The 18,138-nt window shown below is 39.4% G+C and overlaps 3 protein-coding genes across 14 annotated transcripts; 1 reads left to right on the top strand and 2 right to left on the bottom strand.

Moving 5' to 3' along the window:
* Positions 1-1,007: 1,007 nt before the first annotated feature.
* On the top strand, positions 1,008-15,515 carry LOC132199170 (MICOS complex subunit Mic60-like). Of its 8 annotated transcripts, XM_059623709.1 has the most exons (18): positions 1,014-1,094; positions 1,579-1,647; positions 1,775-2,030; positions 8,903-9,044; positions 9,105-9,223; positions 9,668-9,772; positions 10,405-10,806; positions 10,859-10,916; positions 10,982-11,053; positions 11,110-11,171; positions 11,227-11,609; positions 11,662-11,815; positions 13,400-13,613; positions 13,723-13,836; positions 13,901-14,038; positions 14,099-14,315; positions 14,363-14,816; positions 14,872-15,515. In XM_059623709.1, exons 9-18 carry the CDS (start codon positions 11,000-11,002, stop codon positions 15,077-15,079), a joined length of 1,998 nt encoding a protein of 665 aa, XP_059479692.1. In that variant the 5' UTR covers positions 1,014-1,094; positions 1,579-1,647; positions 1,775-2,030; positions 8,903-9,044; positions 9,105-9,223; positions 9,668-9,772; positions 10,405-10,806; positions 10,859-10,916; positions 10,982-10,999; the 3' UTR covers positions 15,080-15,515. The 8 variants fall into 8 exon arrangements, with proteins under 8 accessions (XP_059479685.1, XP_059479692.1, XP_059479688.1 ...); XM_059623702.1 differs by having other exon boundaries at positions 1,008-1,094; positions 10,859-11,053; XM_059623705.1 differs by having other exon boundaries at positions 9,680-9,772; positions 10,859-11,053.
* LOC132199180 (vesicle transport protein USE1) lies at positions 8,471-10,184 on the bottom strand. Of its 4 annotated transcripts, none has more exons than XM_059623725.1 (7): positions 10,062-10,184; positions 9,542-9,686; positions 9,426-9,475; positions 9,283-9,361; positions 9,086-9,233; positions 8,852-9,027; positions 8,471-8,797 (listed from the first exon to the last, which is right to left on the bottom strand). In XM_059623725.1, exons 2-7 carry the CDS (start codon positions 9,641-9,643, stop codon positions 8,612-8,614), a joined length of 741 nt encoding a protein of 246 aa, XP_059479708.1. In that variant the 5' UTR covers positions 9,644-9,686; positions 10,062-10,184; the 3' UTR covers positions 8,471-8,611. The 4 variants fall into 4 exon arrangements, with proteins under 4 accessions (XP_059479708.1, XP_059479707.1, XP_059479709.1 ...); XM_059623724.1 differs by having other exon boundaries at positions 9,971-10,111; XM_059623726.1 differs by lacking the exon at positions 10,062-10,184 and adding an exon at positions 9,864-10,006.
* A 9-nt stretch (positions 15,516-15,524) lies between the features above and the next one.
* LOC132199173 (COP9 signalosome complex subunit 2) lies at positions 15,525-18,044 on the bottom strand. Of its 2 annotated transcripts, none has more exons than XM_059623713.1 (8): positions 17,752-18,044; positions 17,096-17,290; positions 16,913-17,038; positions 16,510-16,864; positions 16,318-16,456; positions 16,074-16,264; positions 15,883-16,024; positions 15,525-15,818 (listed from the first exon to the last, which is right to left on the bottom strand). In XM_059623713.1, the coding sequence occupies exons 1-8, from the start codon at positions 17,803-17,805 to the stop codon at positions 15,674-15,676; spliced, it is 1,347 nt and encodes a 448-aa protein (XP_059479696.1). In that variant the 5' UTR covers positions 17,806-18,044; the 3' UTR covers positions 15,525-15,673. The 2 variants fall into 2 exon arrangements, with proteins under 2 accessions (XP_059479696.1, XP_059479698.1); XM_059623715.1 differs by having other exon boundaries at positions 16,510-16,852; positions 17,752-18,042.
* Between the last annotated feature and the right edge of the window lie 94 nt (positions 18,045-18,138).

Genomic DNA, 18,138 nt, shown 5'->3' on the forward strand with positions numbered 1-18,138 from the left:
AAATTATCAATGGCGTGCGAGCTCCCTCAATCGCTCCCTCAATTACTCACTTATTGAATGTTATAGTTAAAATTTTTTGGAGGTTTTATTTTGCTATTTTATTGACTTGTTGTAAAGACAAATTGGTGATATATTACATATGTCTAATGCAATAAATTTTGATCTAATCCAATCTAATCTAATGTAATGCTAAAGTGTCAATTCTATGATATGAATGAATATTGGAGATGTAATTTCGAGTGCTTAAACTTGGAAGAGTGAGACTCAGCTACAGGGTTTTCGGGGGTGGTTTTCCCCTGTAGGTAGCGTGGAGGTAGTCAAATGCTTGCCCACCCCCGCCAAATTATTAATGGCGTGCGAGCTCCCTCAATCACTCAATTATTGAATGTTAAAGTTACAATTTTTTGGAGTTTTTATTTTGCTATTTATTGACTTGTTGTAAAGACAAATTGGTGATGTATTATATATATCTAAAGCAATAAATTTTGATCTTATCTAATGATATAAGCTAAATTATACATTATTTTAGAGTATAAGCTTGTGCAAAACAAGTAAAAAAAGTGAAATTATACTAATTATTTAGAGCGAAAAATTCGCCTATGTCGTAAAACTGGTTTTCTAGCACATCTTTACAAGCCAGTTTACCGTATTTTGTAATTTTTGCGTGCACATTGAAAAGGGAGAATTGGTCATTTCCAGCCGGCCACACAACTTTTGGTTAAACAAGCGTTCTAAAAATAACGATTTTCGGTATTTTATTGGGATTCTCTCTCTGAAAACGCATAGACCAGTTCATATATTGTTTTTACAAGTGTGCTGTATGCTTTTTATATCTGTAATATTCAATGTAACACAATAAATAATTTATTATTGAGTGAGAGTGAGAGATTATTGCTGCATTTATTTTCACCCTCTGTTGCTTCTTTGTCCGCGAGGGTACAAAATTCAGTCCTTCTTGGCATCTCTGCCATTGGAAAGAACAGAGGCGAGAAATAACTCGACTACCACGTCACCAGAGTGAATGCTGATGCTGCATGATGGTGGGTTGCAGAGATTTGCAACTGCTCGCTGTAATACTTCAAAATCTTTAAACCGTTAAGTTTTTTTTTTATCTTTTTACAAATAATATAATAGGATCTGAACTCTTCATTCTGATGTTTTTTTAATTATTTTGTTTTCAAATTTTCAGTTCTACTTGTAATTGAACTGAATTGAATTGTTCATTCATTTCAATTACTGAATTGAATTGTTCATTCATTTCATTTACTGAATTGAATTGTTTATTCAGTTTATTTTTCTTCAAACAAGTTGAAACAATCAACTATAAAAAAAATTGGCATTTTTTTTTCATTCACCTCAGACTCCTCAGAGGCAGTTTTACCTTTCACAATCATAGCTATGAGCTAAATTGCACAATCAGATAGCTAAATTTGCGCGTGCAACTCAAGGACGGGGAGGAGTTGTATTATTTGTTACGCATGAGCTGCAGTATGAATCAATGAAGGAAATAATTGTAAATAATATTGTAACAAAAATTGGGAATTTTTATTTATTTATTTATATTTATTCTCCATTCAGATACATGAAATACCAGCAGGTTGGCCGCTTCCTCTCATCGATTGGAGAATACGAACGAGAAGAGTCAACGTAAGTTGCTTTTCAGAATCTTTCCCTTAATTGGGCGGCATCCCGAATAGACCTTCTGGACCATTCCTTCCCTGTTTCATTTTGAAAATTGGGCGCGTCGACTAAACCAAATTCTTGTACAACCCAGGTGCCCTGTGTGGGGCCGTTGATTTTCGCAACTCATGTCCGGCCCGGCAGAGCTGCCGTCCGCCAGCGTCGTTTGCGGATGGAGCGCTGTCGTCAATTGCAGCGTTTCGTGCTCAAGAGTGACCACCACCACCCCGGTCACCAACCACCCTCAGCCGGCGGTCGTCCGACCGAACACCGAACCAACCTTCGAGGCACCGACACCGTCAGGGGTCGCTCACCTCGCCGAGAGCATCTCGACACCCAGCTCACGATGAGTACCTCTCGTTTTTGCATTTAAGTGAAATCGAACCGAAAACTCGTTGAGTGAAATTTCGATTATTTTTTATAATTTTTCTAAGTTGATATTTTTGTTACACATTACACTTTCTACACACATTTAGCCCACCTACTAGCCACACACAGTTCAATCACAATTAATTTGCCAAATACAAATTTCATATTATTTTTGCATCGACTTGCTTTGCAAATAAAATCCGTTTGAAATTTAAAATTAAAAATTAATTCCTTTCTTTTGCAATTTTTTGTTCTTTAATTTGAAATATACCTTTTTGTGCATCTTTTCTGGATTTGAGAACTAGATTAGATTAGATTAGATTAGATCAAAATTTATTGCATTAGACATATATATAATACATCACCAATTTGTCTTTACAACAAGTCAATAAGTAGTCAATAATAATAAAGTGGAAACTCGGTTAATAAGTAATGCATTAATAGAATTATTCAAGGTGATAATCAAATAAGCTTTTGTCACTGCGCACTCATCGTGCCGAACCACGTAGGTTGTGGTTCCTTGACCCGGCACCAGCTATTAAGCAGTTAATAGCTGGTTTAATAAGCTGTGCAATTCGCACCCTGGTCCAGTTCCCTAGAGCTGGACCCTAAAGGTTGTCGCAAGGGCAATTGGGGGCTCGCTAATACGAATAACCTATTGAAAAATGCCAAACTTCAAAAGTAAAATAAATGAAAAGTAGTTTTTGCCCACAAAAGTGGTATTAAATATCCACACTATTTCCAAAAGACGAGTGCAGTTCATAATTATCAGACACGGGCAAAAAGTGATTTGTATGTTGCTGCCCAGACTTTGTTAATTTCTAAGCAGAACCCTTCGACTTGTTTAGCTGCTTTGTATAACAAATTGCCTGTTTCGATTCGCTTAGAGCCTCGATACAAGATTTTTGAAAGTAGTTTGAGGCGATTTGTTCATTCACATAAATTTTATAGCAAAGAAGAGTTTTTTCAACTAATTGATACATTGTAATATTTCTGTTGTTTTTTACTCTTTACTTTCTACTTGTTTTGTACTATGTTGCAAATGGGGCGCGTCGCAATGAGTAATTACATCGTGGTGACGCCTCATACGTCAATAAAGATCAATAATAATAATAATAATATTAAAATCAAGGAAACTGACCCTCAGGCCAAAATGAGCCGGTCCTCGAATTGGTTCCCAAGGTCGTGACCGTGCGCAAGATCACTTCCAAGGTGACTTTGGAGGACAGCAGCCAGACACTGCTGGAATTTACGGAATTCAAAACTCTCAGAGTTTTGGTGCATCTTCAGCAGCTTCCGCTGCACAATTTGAGTCGCAACGTGCCGACTTGCAACAAACCAGAGCATTAGCGGGTTTAAGACATGACGCACTTGCAAGCGTGCCGCGGCGTTCCAGCAACGTGAGTGGCATGTATGCGCCCACGAGGCAGCACGGACGGCCAGAGAACACATTGAGTTCACCTTGATGGGTCCGATCCTCCTCTGGCATCGAGTTTGGCGAACACACCAGTCCAAAAAGGGTCGGAATAAATGTTCCCAGAAACCTGACCGGAAGGGCTGGACATATAGACTGGGAAAACTTAAATGAGAGCGCCCGACTCTCATAGTAATTTTCGAACCGAAGAGTTCAATGGAATGCGGGCACCTTCGCCCAGAGATTTTAGATATGGCAGCTGGAGCAAGCCTTGAATTTAAATTTATGCTCTATTGGCAGTAAAACTAGCCAATTTTTCAATTGTCAGAAAACAAAATGGAAATTTTTATTTTTAATATATGAGGAAATTTTATAATATAAAAAAATTTGGCTTGCTTCGCAAGTCTGGCAATGTTCGGCATGCAGGCAGCGAGTGCAGAAAGTCGCGGCGGGCCAGCAGTGGCTGCATGAGGCACGGCGCAGCGTGCAGGCAAAAATTGACGCAAATATTCGGCCGGCAATTCAATCTAGATGATGCGCTCGCTATTCATTCCAGAGTGAATAAATTCACGTGAGCAAGAGCATTGATAATTTTTTTCTCATTCTTTTTTTTTATTTATTATTTGCTCAAAATTGAGGGTCAGAAATTTACAAAAAAAATTAATTAATACCCAGAGTTCAATCTATTTTTCTTTTTTTCAGGTTTTTTTGGTTTTTTTAAGGGGGGAGAATGTGACGACCATATTATTACTGTAAATAAAGAATAATATTATTTTGTATTCATGTAATATATGTTATCCCACTCCTCCTGTATTTCCCCTCAAATCAGAGCAGGCGACACCTCGGTGCCGCACAATAAAAAGAACAGTGTTTGTATGGCTCTCAGAGCATAAGGTCTGACTTTTATTTCTACGATTCCTCGAATATTAGTAAAGTGACATTAAGGAAGTCTTTGGGAACCACAACACTCCCGGCGGGCTGTGTCCTTGGACAGGAGGTCTTCAGGGTGAGCCGAAGGCATTGAGGGTGAGGGTCAGTCAGTTGATATAAAATAATAAAGTGGAAACTCAGTTAATAAGTAATGCATTAATAGAATTATTCAAGGCGATAATCTAGCTTTAGTCAGAGCGCACTCAGAGTGCCGAACCACGTAGGTTGGTTCCTTGACCCGGCACCAGCTATTAAGCAGTTAATAGCTGGTTTAATAAGCTGTGCAATTCGCACCCTGGTCCAGTTCCCTAGACTGGATCTAAAGGTTGTCGCAGTTGTAAAGACAAATTGGTGATGTATTATATATGTCTAATGCAATAAATTTTGATCTAATCTAATAATAATTTCGCCAAATCCCTCAAAAATCTGAAAATAATGCTATTAATTCAATTCATTTATTCTCTTGCAACGTTCTTAAACGTTTTGCTCAAAGCCGAAAAATTAGCATCTTTCGAAGAACATGTCAACAGCCTAAACAAAAAACCACACATCATCGCGCTCAACGAGCACTGGTGGTGTCGGGGCGATTACTTCAGCATAAAAGGCTACAGAACAATTTCATTTTTTGGCAGAAAAGTGAAAAAAGATAAAAACAACGTTGACGGTGTTAACTGTCTACCGACCACCCAATCACGGCACCATGGAGTCCTCCTTCGATAACCTGGAAAGCCTTGTGGAGTAAAATTTGGCACCCGACAAGGAAATGAATAATGATTGTTTAGGGGATCTAAACATTAAACTGCTACAGGACTCCGCCGACAGCTGGCCGGAAACTAAGCAGCATAATGAATGGCTACGAGATGCACCTCATCAACAAAAGTGCCCCAACACGAGAGACTGCATATTTCACCATGGATTGTATTGTCTTTTCATTCACCTCAGAGGCAGTTTTATCTTTCACTAGCATTGTAGAGTCATCAGCAAAAATAACTAATATTGCAATAATATTAAGCAAGGGCAGGTCAATCGAATAACTCTTTTGAGCAATGAAAACCTTTCTGGCTGGAAGTAAATTAAAAATCTTGGTCGGCTCTGCGTACAGAAAGCCAAACGCGGCCGCTGCGTACAATGACGAGCTAATAAATTCACTCGAACGAGTTGCTGAAGTAAAGCGATTTTAATCTGGACGTTAATTGGACGCATGACCCGCCAGTCTCCGGACTCGCACCCGCAGCCGAGTTTTTGGATATTTTTGACGACCTCTCATTGACACAATATATTAAAGACGCAACCCGCACAACAGACTCTACGTCCAAAATTCTTGACCTCGCCCTTTGTGACGCTGAGGGGTTAATTTCAAGGGCGGAAGTCACCATTGTGTCAGTGAACATGATGCAATTGTGCTTGAGTTAACTGTTCGTCGAGAAAAGCCCCGACGCGCCCGCCGAGAATATTTTGACTTTAAAAAAGTGGAATCTGGAATTTAATTACTGTTCAGTGAGTTAAGCTTGGGAGAGGTGGCAGCAAATGTTTTTTGTTACCCTCGCCGAAATCGTTCCAAAGAAAATTGTCCGCCCGAAGAAACGAAAACCTGCCAGCGCGGCGGCCCCAATTGTTGAGTGATTTTTCTGTTAGCGCAGCGTGTGTGCTCCCATGCATCTGCGGCAAATAAAAACAAATGCAGCGACCGGCCCCGACAACGTGCCCGCGATTGTGCTAACTAAATGTGCCGCCTCTCTCGCCCCCAGCCTCGTTCTAATTTTCAATCTTTCCCTTTTCGGCAGGGTGCACTTCCTCAAGGGTGGAAAACGGCCGCAGTCACTCCTATTTTCAAGAGTGGGAAAAATTGCTGCCTTGATAATTATCGCCCCATAAATGTAACTTCATTAGTCGGAAAAATATTAGAAAGGTGCGTGCGAGACAGGGTTGAAAATTTTATAAACAAGAGCAAAATTATTCCCGACTGCCAGCATGGGTTTAGACAAAAAAGGTCGTGCACCACACTACTGTGCAAGACCTGCTTTGACAGTTGGGCCAGCAGGCTGGACGAAAGAAGCGGGACGCACGTCCACGCCATCTTCTTGAACTGGGCCAAAGCCTTCGACCGCGTCTGCTGTCCAAACTCGCCCACTATGGCGTCGGCGGCAACCTCCTAAATTAGCTGAAAAGTTTTTTGACCGACCGCAGCCAGTTCGTCGTCTATGGAGGAGCAAAATCAGAACCTGAAAGTGTCCTGTCCGGAGTCATCCAGGGCAGCGTCCTGGGGCCGCTGCTGTTCAACATCTACGTCGCCGACCTGCCCGCTTGCATTGACTCCGAATTGGTTCAGTACGCGGACGACGCCACCCTCTGGCGCAAAATTCTGAAACCCTCGGACGTCGCCCTGCTGCAGGCCGACCTGGACAGCGTGGTGCGACAACAACGGCATGTCCCTGAACCCGGCCAAGTGCCACGTGATGGACGTGCCGCGTGCCCGGACACGTCGGCACGACGTCTACAAAATCGGCGCCTCCACCCTCGAGTACGTCACCGACGAGCGCCTCCTCGGCGTTTAAGTGTCCAAAGACGTGCGGTGGAGCAAACACACGGACATCGCGCGCGGCAAAGCAGCAAAGGTGCTCTCGTTCGCGGCGCGCAATCTGCACGGCTGCACGCCGCGCGTGAAAAAGTTAGCCTACCAGACGATGCTGAAACCTCTCCTGTTCTACGGCACCCCCGCGTGGCACCCCTCCATTGATATTAACATCAACAAATTCGAGTGAGCGCAAAAAAGAGCCCTCAGGTTTATGTACAGGCGGCACATCCCTGACACGGCCGAACACGGTTTGCTGTCGGTGCAGCAGCAGCTTAAGTTTAATGACTTGGTTTTTCAAGAATTGCACCAGTGGCGAGACTGACATCAACTGACATGGACGCAAAGGCGAGAATCACCACCGTCCGAGTGATGAGAAATAGTGGCGGCGAGCACCGCTTAATTCTCCCAAAAGTGCGCACAGAGCTCGGTCGACAAAGTTTTTCTTTCCGAATCGCGGATCAGTGGAATTCCCTGCCTTCTGCGTTAAAAAATTGTACAGCTCCTGAGTTTAAAATTGCATGTTAAATATATGTAACCCTTTGATAAATTTTTCCCGTTTACGGCTCCAGTTCGGCGAGTAGGTTTAACTTGGAACTTGGAAACACTTTTGCTTCCAAATTGAGCCTACGAGTTATAGTAAGTTGTTTACTAGAGCTGGCAGCCAATTCCCTCCCAATGTGATTTTTCTATTTCCGTTTGACTTGTTGCAAGAGAATAAATGAATTGAATTAAATTGTAAAGGAAAATTGGAGATGTACTATATATGTCTAATGCAATAAATTTTGATCTAATCTAATCTAATTTAAATACACAGCAGATACTCATGGATATCATAAAATAATTTGTCGTAAAACAACTTCTTCGCTTCACTAATAAAAATATATGTATCGTTAATTGGCTTCAGTCTTTCCAGAAGCTTGTTAAAGATTTTTGAAATCATAATTTCTGGGCTCTGTGTTGTTAAATTTAGCCATACAGGTTTTATATATAGATCCTCCATAGAAACAGGATTATTCCTTGTGTTATGATTTTCATATATGCCGTTTTCAGAATTTTTAATAAAAAGTGCAGGATTTTTTTTCACAAATTTAACACATTCTAACGCATAGAGTGAGAACACTGGCAAGATTTTAAACCTCGCATACAAGGGGCGGCAGGGCCTTACTGGGGTCAAAGACTTCCAGTAGCGCCAGCCAGCCATAGCTCTGAATACTCTCTTTTGAGCTACAAAATCCTCATTATCAAAGGCGGGTGAACTTGATGTAAGATGTTCAATTTATATGAATGGAGAAGAAATAAGTAAATAATAATAATTGTTATTTAAGTGGATCATAATAAATTTGGCAATTTGGTAATCTCTTTCTGAAATTCAAAGTCCCCCTGGGTATGCTGTTTTTGTAATAAAAGAGATTGTTCCATATTATTCACCCTGAAAATTTAGTTTGATTCCGAAAAGAATTTATTTAATTCCTGGGATTTGGAACAGATTTAAAGCGTCAAAATGTGTTTCGTCACACTGTAATTCAAGGTAGTATTTCATCAAAACAACAGTATCACACAACATGGAATACCTTAGATAATGCATTAAATAATTCAATTGGAAAGTCTTACAGCTGGCTGGATCTTCATGGCGATTTCCTGGATCAGTAGCTTTTCTTCTTCATCAACTTCATGAAAAGGACCATACTAATGAAAACAGAAATGACGACAATGATCATAAGCCAGAGCCAACATTTGCATGCTCTTTTGCTGTGCTCTTGCAGTTTTTCAGACTCAACCTTGAGGCGAGCTGCATTCAGTTCAGACAGATTTTGTGATTGTTCCGTTACCTGAAATAAACATTTATTGTGTACTCTAAAGTATGCCTTTAACTTTAAAAATACTTTAATGTCTTTCTTGATGATTGAATTGGCAAGAATTGTTTGTTCCTTCAGGTTTTTTGTCATGGAAAGCATGTCTTCAGCAATTTTCTCCTGCATCGAGTGATGGTATTTGAGAAGAGCATCGACATCATCACCAGTGGACGACTTCCTAGATGACCTTTGTCTTAATCCATTGCCTGATATTATGAAGGATGTATAATTATTTTAAATAATATCCTCTCTTCATTAATTTACCTTTGTCTGTTTGGAACAGCTGCTCCTTGAGTTCAGTCGTGTATTTAACCTTCGTCTTCTGCTGAATCTCTGTTGTAATATCAGCCCCATTCAGACTAGAGGTATGGGAAACCATTTGAGCAGCTGCCAATTTTTCAGGTACAGTTGGCTAGATCAAATTATCAAGAAAACTTTTTATTTTTTATTTTTTAACTTACAAGTTGGTCTGCCATTCGCAGATTTTTCAAAAATTTAACTCTCTTAGAGTATTCACCCATTTGCTCTTCACTGGCTTTCCTAGAAATATTATGGTTTGATTAATTACACACAAAAATTACAAAAACAAGCACATTCAACATACGCTGGGTGCTTTTCCAAATCAGCAAACATGTCTTCGAGGGCTGAAATATACTGATAATAAAAAAATTTAGTATTTAATTTGAATGAATTATTCATGTTGGTTATTTAAAAAATTACTTTGTCCAGTCTCCAGCTAGACTTCGTGTCGTCGTCTTTCGCCAATTGCTCACATTGGCTGAGCAGTCGACGAAAATTAATTTCCAACCTAGTTATGCTCATTTCAAAGAGTATCCTCCTCTACAGTCCCGTTTTTAGGAGTCACCTGCAAATTGATTGAACAACGAATATTGAAAGGATACTAAATGCTCAGGATACTGAAATAAATCGCCTCGCAATAAGTCATATCAGGTAAATATGTAACACATAATAATATTTATAATATTTAATTAAGACAAAAATTTAAAGATACAAATTTGTCTGCATGTTTACGTCGTTACACCTGCAAAACTTGAGTCGCATGAAACGGGTTATTTTTTGGCGTTTCAACCTTCTTACAAGGGCTTAAGATTCCTTTTTAGAGAATGTAATACACATTAAGGCTAATACTTGAAAATGTAGAGTAGATCCAGAGATCTGTGAATATCTCCCTGCTTTGTGGCAAAATGCTAACTCAGCTAACTATGTAACAAAGTCGTACCCTGATCGTAACCAACAACCATCAAACACAAACCAAACAATAACAATAATCTGCGCATGAGCATTTCGCGCAGAAAGGGCTTAAAGGAGGGGCTAATGGCTAATGCTTGCTCTACTCTACAGCTACAGCTCACAGCTCTACACTAGAGATTGTAGAACCATGGGATACGAAGAAAGGCGGAGCCCCCCCATACCCGCAATGTTAAACTGGTACAATGTAATCAAATGGGAGCTGGTACCTAAGCCCCGCCCTTATTCGTATCCCAGAGCTCTACTATCCCTACTCTACACTCTACACTCTCATGCGCCGTCTCCACTAACTACACTTAAGTTTTCACCCTCAGGATCATCGAGATATGCCCTGAGTCCTGAGTGTAAAAGTTAAGGGAAACCTCCTTGGAAAACACCCTCAGTGCATCGCAGTGGAGAAGCAGCTTCATCTCAAACGCTCACCCTCCTCCAATTGCCCTCCTCACTCTCACTAGTGCTGGGGATGGGATGGTGGATGGTTGGTCTCGACCAGTCTTGAGCACGGTCTCAATGGGTCTCACGTCCGACATAATTAAGAGGGACCGGCGGAAAGCTGCTCGTTTCATATATGTAGATTCCGAAAATATGCCCAGGTTTTTGCGATTTGGTGACCACAGACCTCAGAAAAACGTCAGGAAGCATGGAACATCGCGTTTCAACACCTCCAAAATGTGTTGTTTTTGTGCCTGCGAATCCCATTGTTGTGTCTTAATAAGGTCTAGTATGCATTTTGTATTATACATAATATATTTCAACAATGTTTTATAGAAAACTGATGGAAACGGCAACACAGAGAAAGGCAATAAAAATTGCAATTGTTTTTCAAGTACATATTCTCAAACAGACAATCGTTTGAATTCGAACTTCTACCAGGAAAATCTTCATTTTCAGAATTCACAGGACTAAATAATGCTCACGTCAGCTATGAAAAACGCAAACCGGCTTCTTGCTGTTTGCAATATGGTAAGATCAAAATTTAATTTAGAATCTTCTGGTGTCTTTATTAAGCCTAATTTCAGCTCCAGCTCCGAAGCGCTAGCAATCTACCTTTGAGGGCCAAATTTTTCCATCAGATTGCCAAGTTTGCAATGTTCTCAATTAAAAAAAGCTTTTTATTCGAATCTTAATAATTTCAGGGCTCCCAATAGAGGGTCTTCAGTGTTAAGAACCATTGATGGAGCTGCTTTGAAAGACACTCCAATTTATACCGCACAATCAAGCCCAATAAGCAAAGTGACCTGGGTGATGCAGGGCCTACCATTTATTAGTGTCTTCTTTGAAGATAATAAAGATCCCCAACGAAAGCAGGACAGTAAGAGCATAGAAAATGCTTTGCCGATGATGCACGTTCTCCCGGTGGAAGAGTCAAAGAAATCTGTCGTTGAGGAACTTCTTGAAATGCACCCCGTTGAGCGTTATGAAACTGCCAACAAGCTGCTGACTGAGCTCACCATTAATCTTGATCGTAGCGTCTTGGCCGCTGTATCTCTAAACAGCTTGGCGGCCAGGTTAGTTCAAGGTATTTAGAAAATAGTTCAGAAAATGAATTTATTTTAAAAAAATATTATTAGCATTTGACGAGGAGATGGTTATATTTGCACATGAGCTGAGCAACTGCACCAGCCACGACTCTGTCAGCGACGATATGGTTCTGCGACTTTTGGAATTTGATAGAGATCTTCAGTTGACTTTGATCAAAGCACAGAAAAATACTTTGGAAGCCAAGTAATGTTATTTATTTGTGATTTTTCATTTATTGTGATTGTTCGTTTCAATTAATTGCTAAAGTCCGTACAAAAAAAATCGAGTTGACTTGAGTCTGCTAAACACCTGAAAAGAGAAAAGGGAAAATCTGAATCTGGCCGCCGCAGTGACCCACACTATCGATAAATTATAAATTTTTAATCGCCTCTCTTTAAATCACTGTGTGTAGCAGCGCGTAGTCAAATCGAGACAAATTTTATTTATTAATTAATTAAAATATTATTTTGTTCATTTAATTACCGCGGCGGCTGAGTCCCTTTTGATGGCGGGCGTTTTTAGCAGACATCTGCTTGTTGTAAACCCTTTCTTCTCTTTTTTTCCCAATTTAGAATTTTTATGACTGAATTGAAATGTTATTTATTCTTCTCAATCAATACAAAAGAATTTTTAAATGGAAAAAGAGAAGAAAGGGTTTACAACTATGTATAGCAGATGTCTGCTAAAACGCCTGACATCAAAAGAGACTTGGCCGCACTTGGCCGTCGCGGTAAAACCACACTATCAAAAAAAAAGAACAATATCACAAACGCTTCAAAATCTTCCATCTATAATCATGGTTGCCAGATGTCTGGCGGCCCACAAACTAAAAGAAGCAGAAATTTATAAAAAGAGACTTTGCTGCCCTTCCTTCTTGAGCCCCATCGAGCCGCAATTGGCGCAAAACGCTAAAAAAACAAAAAAATTATAATGCTTCGGGGGGCCCCAGGGGCTGATTTAGGGCATCGATCGGGACCCCGGTGCTGCACCTGGCAACAAGATCTTGAATTACTGCCACAAATGCTCCTTGCAGAGGGAGGGAATTTTTTTTTTAGAAACCCGGTCTTTAAGGGTGGGTGGCAGGTCGTTCCAGGGCTTCACGATTTTGAAGGAAAATGATTCAAGATTTGTTTATTTTGTTAAGCATTATATACCACATAATATACATAGTAATAACAGCTTTTTAAAATAAGTCAATATACATTATTATTTAAACGATAAAATTCGTTCAAGTCATAGAATTGATGTTCCAATACAAAAGCTTTCACCATTTTTACAAGAGCCTCGTCATTTTCAAGGACTTTTAAAGATTTAGGTAATGCATTAAAAATTCTGGGGATCATGATTTCTGGGTTTTCTACAGTTTTCTTGAGCTTAACTTCTTTCACAACCAAATCGTTACAGCAAAGGTTAGTCTGATTATGTCTAGTCACTCTCCTCGTATCTACAGTATCACTATATTTCCGAAATAGATTTCTGTTTTGCACTAAGAATTTTATACATTCAAGTATATACAACGATGGCACGGTCATGCGCCGCGGCCGAATTTATTGTTGGAGACGGGGGTGACCGAGAAGAATAAATAATTATTGTCTGTATACACATCTCAATTTTTTTTAGGTTTAATATTATCGCTTGAATGGAGGATAAATATATAAGTACTCTACAAAATAACACAATCAGGCATCAGAACACAAAATATCAATGCAAAATTTTTTGGAAAAACATTCGTAGTTCTCTACGGTGATAGAAATTAAATTTTCAATTTAAAATTAAACAAATTTGCAGAAATCAAATGAATGCTCTGGGAAGAATTCTCGGAGAACTGTGTTGCTCCATAATCCCGTTGTCGAAGGAAGCGATCGAGAAAGCAAAAAACGGACTTAAAGAGGCGCATAGAGAGCTCAAGGAGGTCGAAGACTTTTTGAGCCATTCTGTAAACAGCTCTGGTCCTCCAGACGCCCTACTTAGCCAAGTCATCAGACTGACTGCTGATATGGAGGTTCAAATATATATATATATATATATATATATATATATATATATATATATATATATATATATATATATATATATATATATCACAAATAGATATTTATTTTATAATTCAGGAGGATATGAGTTTTTCATTGGCTGGCCTATGCAGCATGGAGACACAAGAGCTTTACAACCGGTCACTTGCTCTGCAATTGGAGCAGTTCCGTGCCAAGACTGAAAAACAAATAGTAAATTTATATTAAAAAATATAAGCGCATAAATTAGAAAACATTTTCAATTTGTAAAACAAAGGCTGATGATTTGAACAAACGGTTTATCAAGCTCAAAAAGTTTTTTGGCAAGGAAGGCGAGAGGCAAAGGCTTGGCGCTCTCTTAGACTGCAAAGAAGAGGATCTGAGAAAGAGTCTGGATGAAAAAAATTATTTCCAGGTAGATACACTAACCATTTTATTATTTTCATATGTGGCTTACAGAATTCAATTTTTTTAGAGGACGCAGCTGACAAAAAAACTAGAGCAGAAGGTGCTTGAGGAAAGACAAGATTGCATTCAGAAAGCAACCAAAAATCATGAGGCCAGCTTGCGAGCTAAGAAGTTTACCTTTGACCGCGAGTTAAAAGAGAAGGCTGACAATATGAACAATGGTGTCGAAAATTGGAAGCTTCATATGGTTGGGGAGCTTGCTGAACTTGGGCCTAGCATCAAACGTATAACTTAAAATTAGGAATTGAAAATATAACTGATTAATTTTCAGGACATGGGCTGAATATTAAGAAATTTGGTGATGTCTTTGGTTTTGCAAACACATGCTTCAAACTGCAGTTAGCGCTGACCACTGACCCATTCCCGCAGCTTAGCTGGAAGCACCAGCTGCAGCCCATCAAGCACTACATCATCCAGATCCTTGGGAATGATGCTGTCCAAAAGGAATTTGTTCAGAAAGTGGTCAATAGCATTCCAGCTCCAGTGTTCAACAGAGGCGTTTACACTGAAAACGCCTTGAAGCAGCGTTTCACCGAGCTGGAGCCCATTGCAAGAAAAGTGTTGTTGCTCAAGCAGAAGGACAACTCATTGGTCCCCTACATTGCGTCATACTTGCGCTCTGCCCTTTTAGTCCGTCCTGCTGGCTGCATCTCCCACACTGAGAAGGTCAACCAGCCCCGAAATCTCAGTTCACTGACCAATGAGCAGCTATTGGACAGGGCCAAGTAGGATTAAATATATTTTGAAGGGGTCTTAATATTATGTAAGCCTTCTTTTCAGGTACTTCATGGAGCTAGGAGACTTGCGCCAGGCAGTATTGTACGTTAACATGCTGCATGGAGTGGCGCAATGTGTGACAAGTGGATGGGCTGAGGAGGTGGTGTTGCACTTAACAGTCTCTCAGGCTGCGGAAACCCTCTCTGGAATTGCTACCATGCTTGCAAACCAATACAAAGCAAGCTACAGGAGCAACACTCAGACAAACTAAATGCGAATAAAGCTGCAAGATAAAGTTTTTATGCTCATTAATATAAATTTATTAATAGCCTATTCAGTATGCCATCTTAAATCACCTCAAGCGCACTTGAATAAACCTCAATTTGTTGTTAATATTATAATACCTATATTTTAGGACCATCTCTCCGCTGTGTTAATACAAATGCTGTGATTTTGTGAGACAAAATTAATTTCCTTTTAACGTGACACTTTTGTAAGTCTCATTAATAACCGCAACAATTAATCTTCATGAAATTGAATAAATTTGAATTACAAAAATTTTCGAGGAAATTAGCTATGGCACAATCCCCCTGAATTGTGGGTGGTACATAGCCACAAGTATAAAGATTCCACTTCTTAAATTGCAGTATTAAAGCTTTCAGCTCTGGCCGTGCACTTCTTTCCGATCAACCAAGGGTAAACATAATTGCAGTAGGGAATCATAAAAAAAAAAAAAAAAACAGGCAGCAGCGTGTATTGACAAATAGAGTTGAAAGTAAAACGGTTAAACCATGGAACAACCACTAGCTCAGTCATGAATCGCAATGTGTCCAGATCACTGGCACAGTGGCCACGACCACTACAGCTAGGCCATCTTGTTGACCACAGCCTGGTGTAAACTTGCCAACTGGCCCGTCCACTTGTCAAGCGCAGAGTACCTAGCAGCACCCAGCGACTGCCTGTCCAGCTCCAGAACTTGGTTCACCTGGTCAATTCTTCCTCTTATCACACTAAAATTTTGGCACAACCATTAAAAATTCCATTTTTTTTTTTCAACATTTAAGAAGCTCTTACTTGTCAAGAATGCACGACACTAGGAGACTTTCAACTTCATTGGCATCAATGTTCAATTCCTTCGAAATAAATGGGATGTGTATTCTAGTATAAGGCTTGATAAGCTTGATCAGAACCTGAGTTCTTATATTCCTCAAAAGATCTAAGTTTACTAAAATTAGACAGGTAACCATACTAATTTGTTACCAAACCTTCTATATGCTCTCTAATGAAAGGGTCGTACATGATGTTCTTTCTGTTCTCCTTAAGGATTTTTTCAAACTCATTAATGTCATTATTTTGGTAGGCTGAAACTAGATTAGTCATTGCTAGAATTTCAGGATCGTTTTTATAAGGTTTGGCTTCTTGGGAATCGAAGGGATTGATGCCCGATTTCATTAACCTGTAAAGTATTAGAATTCTATTGAAGATTCTGGACCAAATCAACTTGCTTACATATTTGCAAGTACTAAGTATTTGAGGCATGTGGTACGTCTTGGACTACCCGACTCATCGTAATTTTTGAACGCCTCGAAGAAATCTGTGTGGGCTTTTTCAAACTCGCCCTCTCTCAGATGCATTTTACCCCCACATTCTGGAAGTTGATGGTTATAATTAACAAAATTTCCTGTTATGGACAATGAAAACCTCTAATGACGCCCATGATTAAAGGATGGGGGATGGCCGACTTAATGTGCAATGACTGCTCGTAAAGTGTTTTGAGCTTTTTGTTGTTCTTCTGAGCTGTGTACATCTGAATCTCAAGGGCGTAAATTTCTAACAACTGGGTGCCCTTCTTCAAGTCATCCTCTCCGTCATCAGTCTGGCATGATTGGTGAAGTTGCTTTAGAATTTTGGCAAGCTTTGTGTAGTCCTCTCTATCAAAATACAATTTCCCCAACTTAGTGTTAGTTTTAAACCATAATCTATCATTCTTGGCATCTTTCAACGCATCTAGAGTAGTTTCATAAAAGTCTTGGAGAAGTTCCATCTGGAAATCAAACTAAATGAGCATGATACAATTTACTGGATTTTTAAATTTTTGTATTACATTTTTAGAAGTGGAGATGTAGTCCAAAATTGAATTGATAGACTTCTCACTGTGGTTCCTTGTGACTGCACTCTTGATGTAAGTAAGCAGTTGCTTATACCTGACCATCATCTCCTTATAATTGCTCTAATTGGAAAATTTATAAATTAAAATATCTTCACATTTAAATTTTATGCATCAGACCAATTTAAAGTTGATTTTGATCATCTGCTTGAGTGCTTTGAAACCCCATTCTCCTTTCTCACCACCTTCTAAATCCAAAACCTTTTGAAACGAAGCCAGGGCAGCATTAGGATCATCCTCTTTTAAAGATTTAGAGTTGTAGTACTGATTTTCCAAATCAACGTCCGGCTCAGAGTTGCTATCTTCAGAATATTCCTAAAATTTCAATAATTAGTTAGTCTTTTACTTAAAAACTCACTTGTAAAAAATTCAGAAAGTTGAACAGTATGAAAATATGATTATTATTCCTATTTCCATGGAATATCTGTTTATAAAACTTGTACGGCTAAATTAACAACACAGATTCACAGAACCCAAGAACTGTGATTTCAAAAATCTTTTACAATATATTATGAGGTAATATGTATAATAGATTTATAAATGTAAATTTCAATGTACATTCACGTACAGATTACTATCATTTATTCTTCTCAGACAGTAAATATACCTAGAAGCGCCTATGTATACATAAGGAAAGACTCAGCATGTTTTTAGAAAAATCTAAAACTGACATTCCTAAATTTTGATATTTAAGACAAAGGGTCAATTGGTTTGATGTTCATTTCCAGTACATGCAAACAAAATTTTAAACGAAAATACGGCAGACAAAGTTTTACCAGCCCATAATCTTCTTCATCCTCGCACATGAAGTCCTCTTCGGCGTCAGACATCTTGGACTGCTTAGGTTTGTACCGGCAAATTTTTAACAAGAAATCGGATTACAAACGAGCATAGCACGACGTATGCTTTACGAATAAATACAAATGCTCTTGAAAATAGATCCGCACGCAAGATTGGTGCTGAATATTGCAGATTTGTGCCAATTGATTTATGCAAAATCCGCACCTGACGACCGACGACCTGACCGAGAATAAGCACCAAGCGCAGCGCGGAGCGCGGAGTTGCTGGCGGACTTTAATCGCACCGCGCCCACCGCGGACCGCGGTCGTCAATTTTTTTTACTTTGTCTTTTGGCGGGAGAAACTATGGGTAAATTTTATCAT

The sequence above is a fragment of the Neocloeon triangulifer genome, unplaced genomic scaffold, assembly GCF_031216515.1.
Source record: "Neocloeon triangulifer isolate White Clay Creek 2 clone unplaced genomic scaffold, ASM3121651v1 ptg000013l, whole genome shotgun sequence".
Lineage (NCBI taxonomy): Eukaryota > Metazoa > Arthropoda > Insecta > Ephemeroptera > Baetidae > Neocloeon > Neocloeon triangulifer.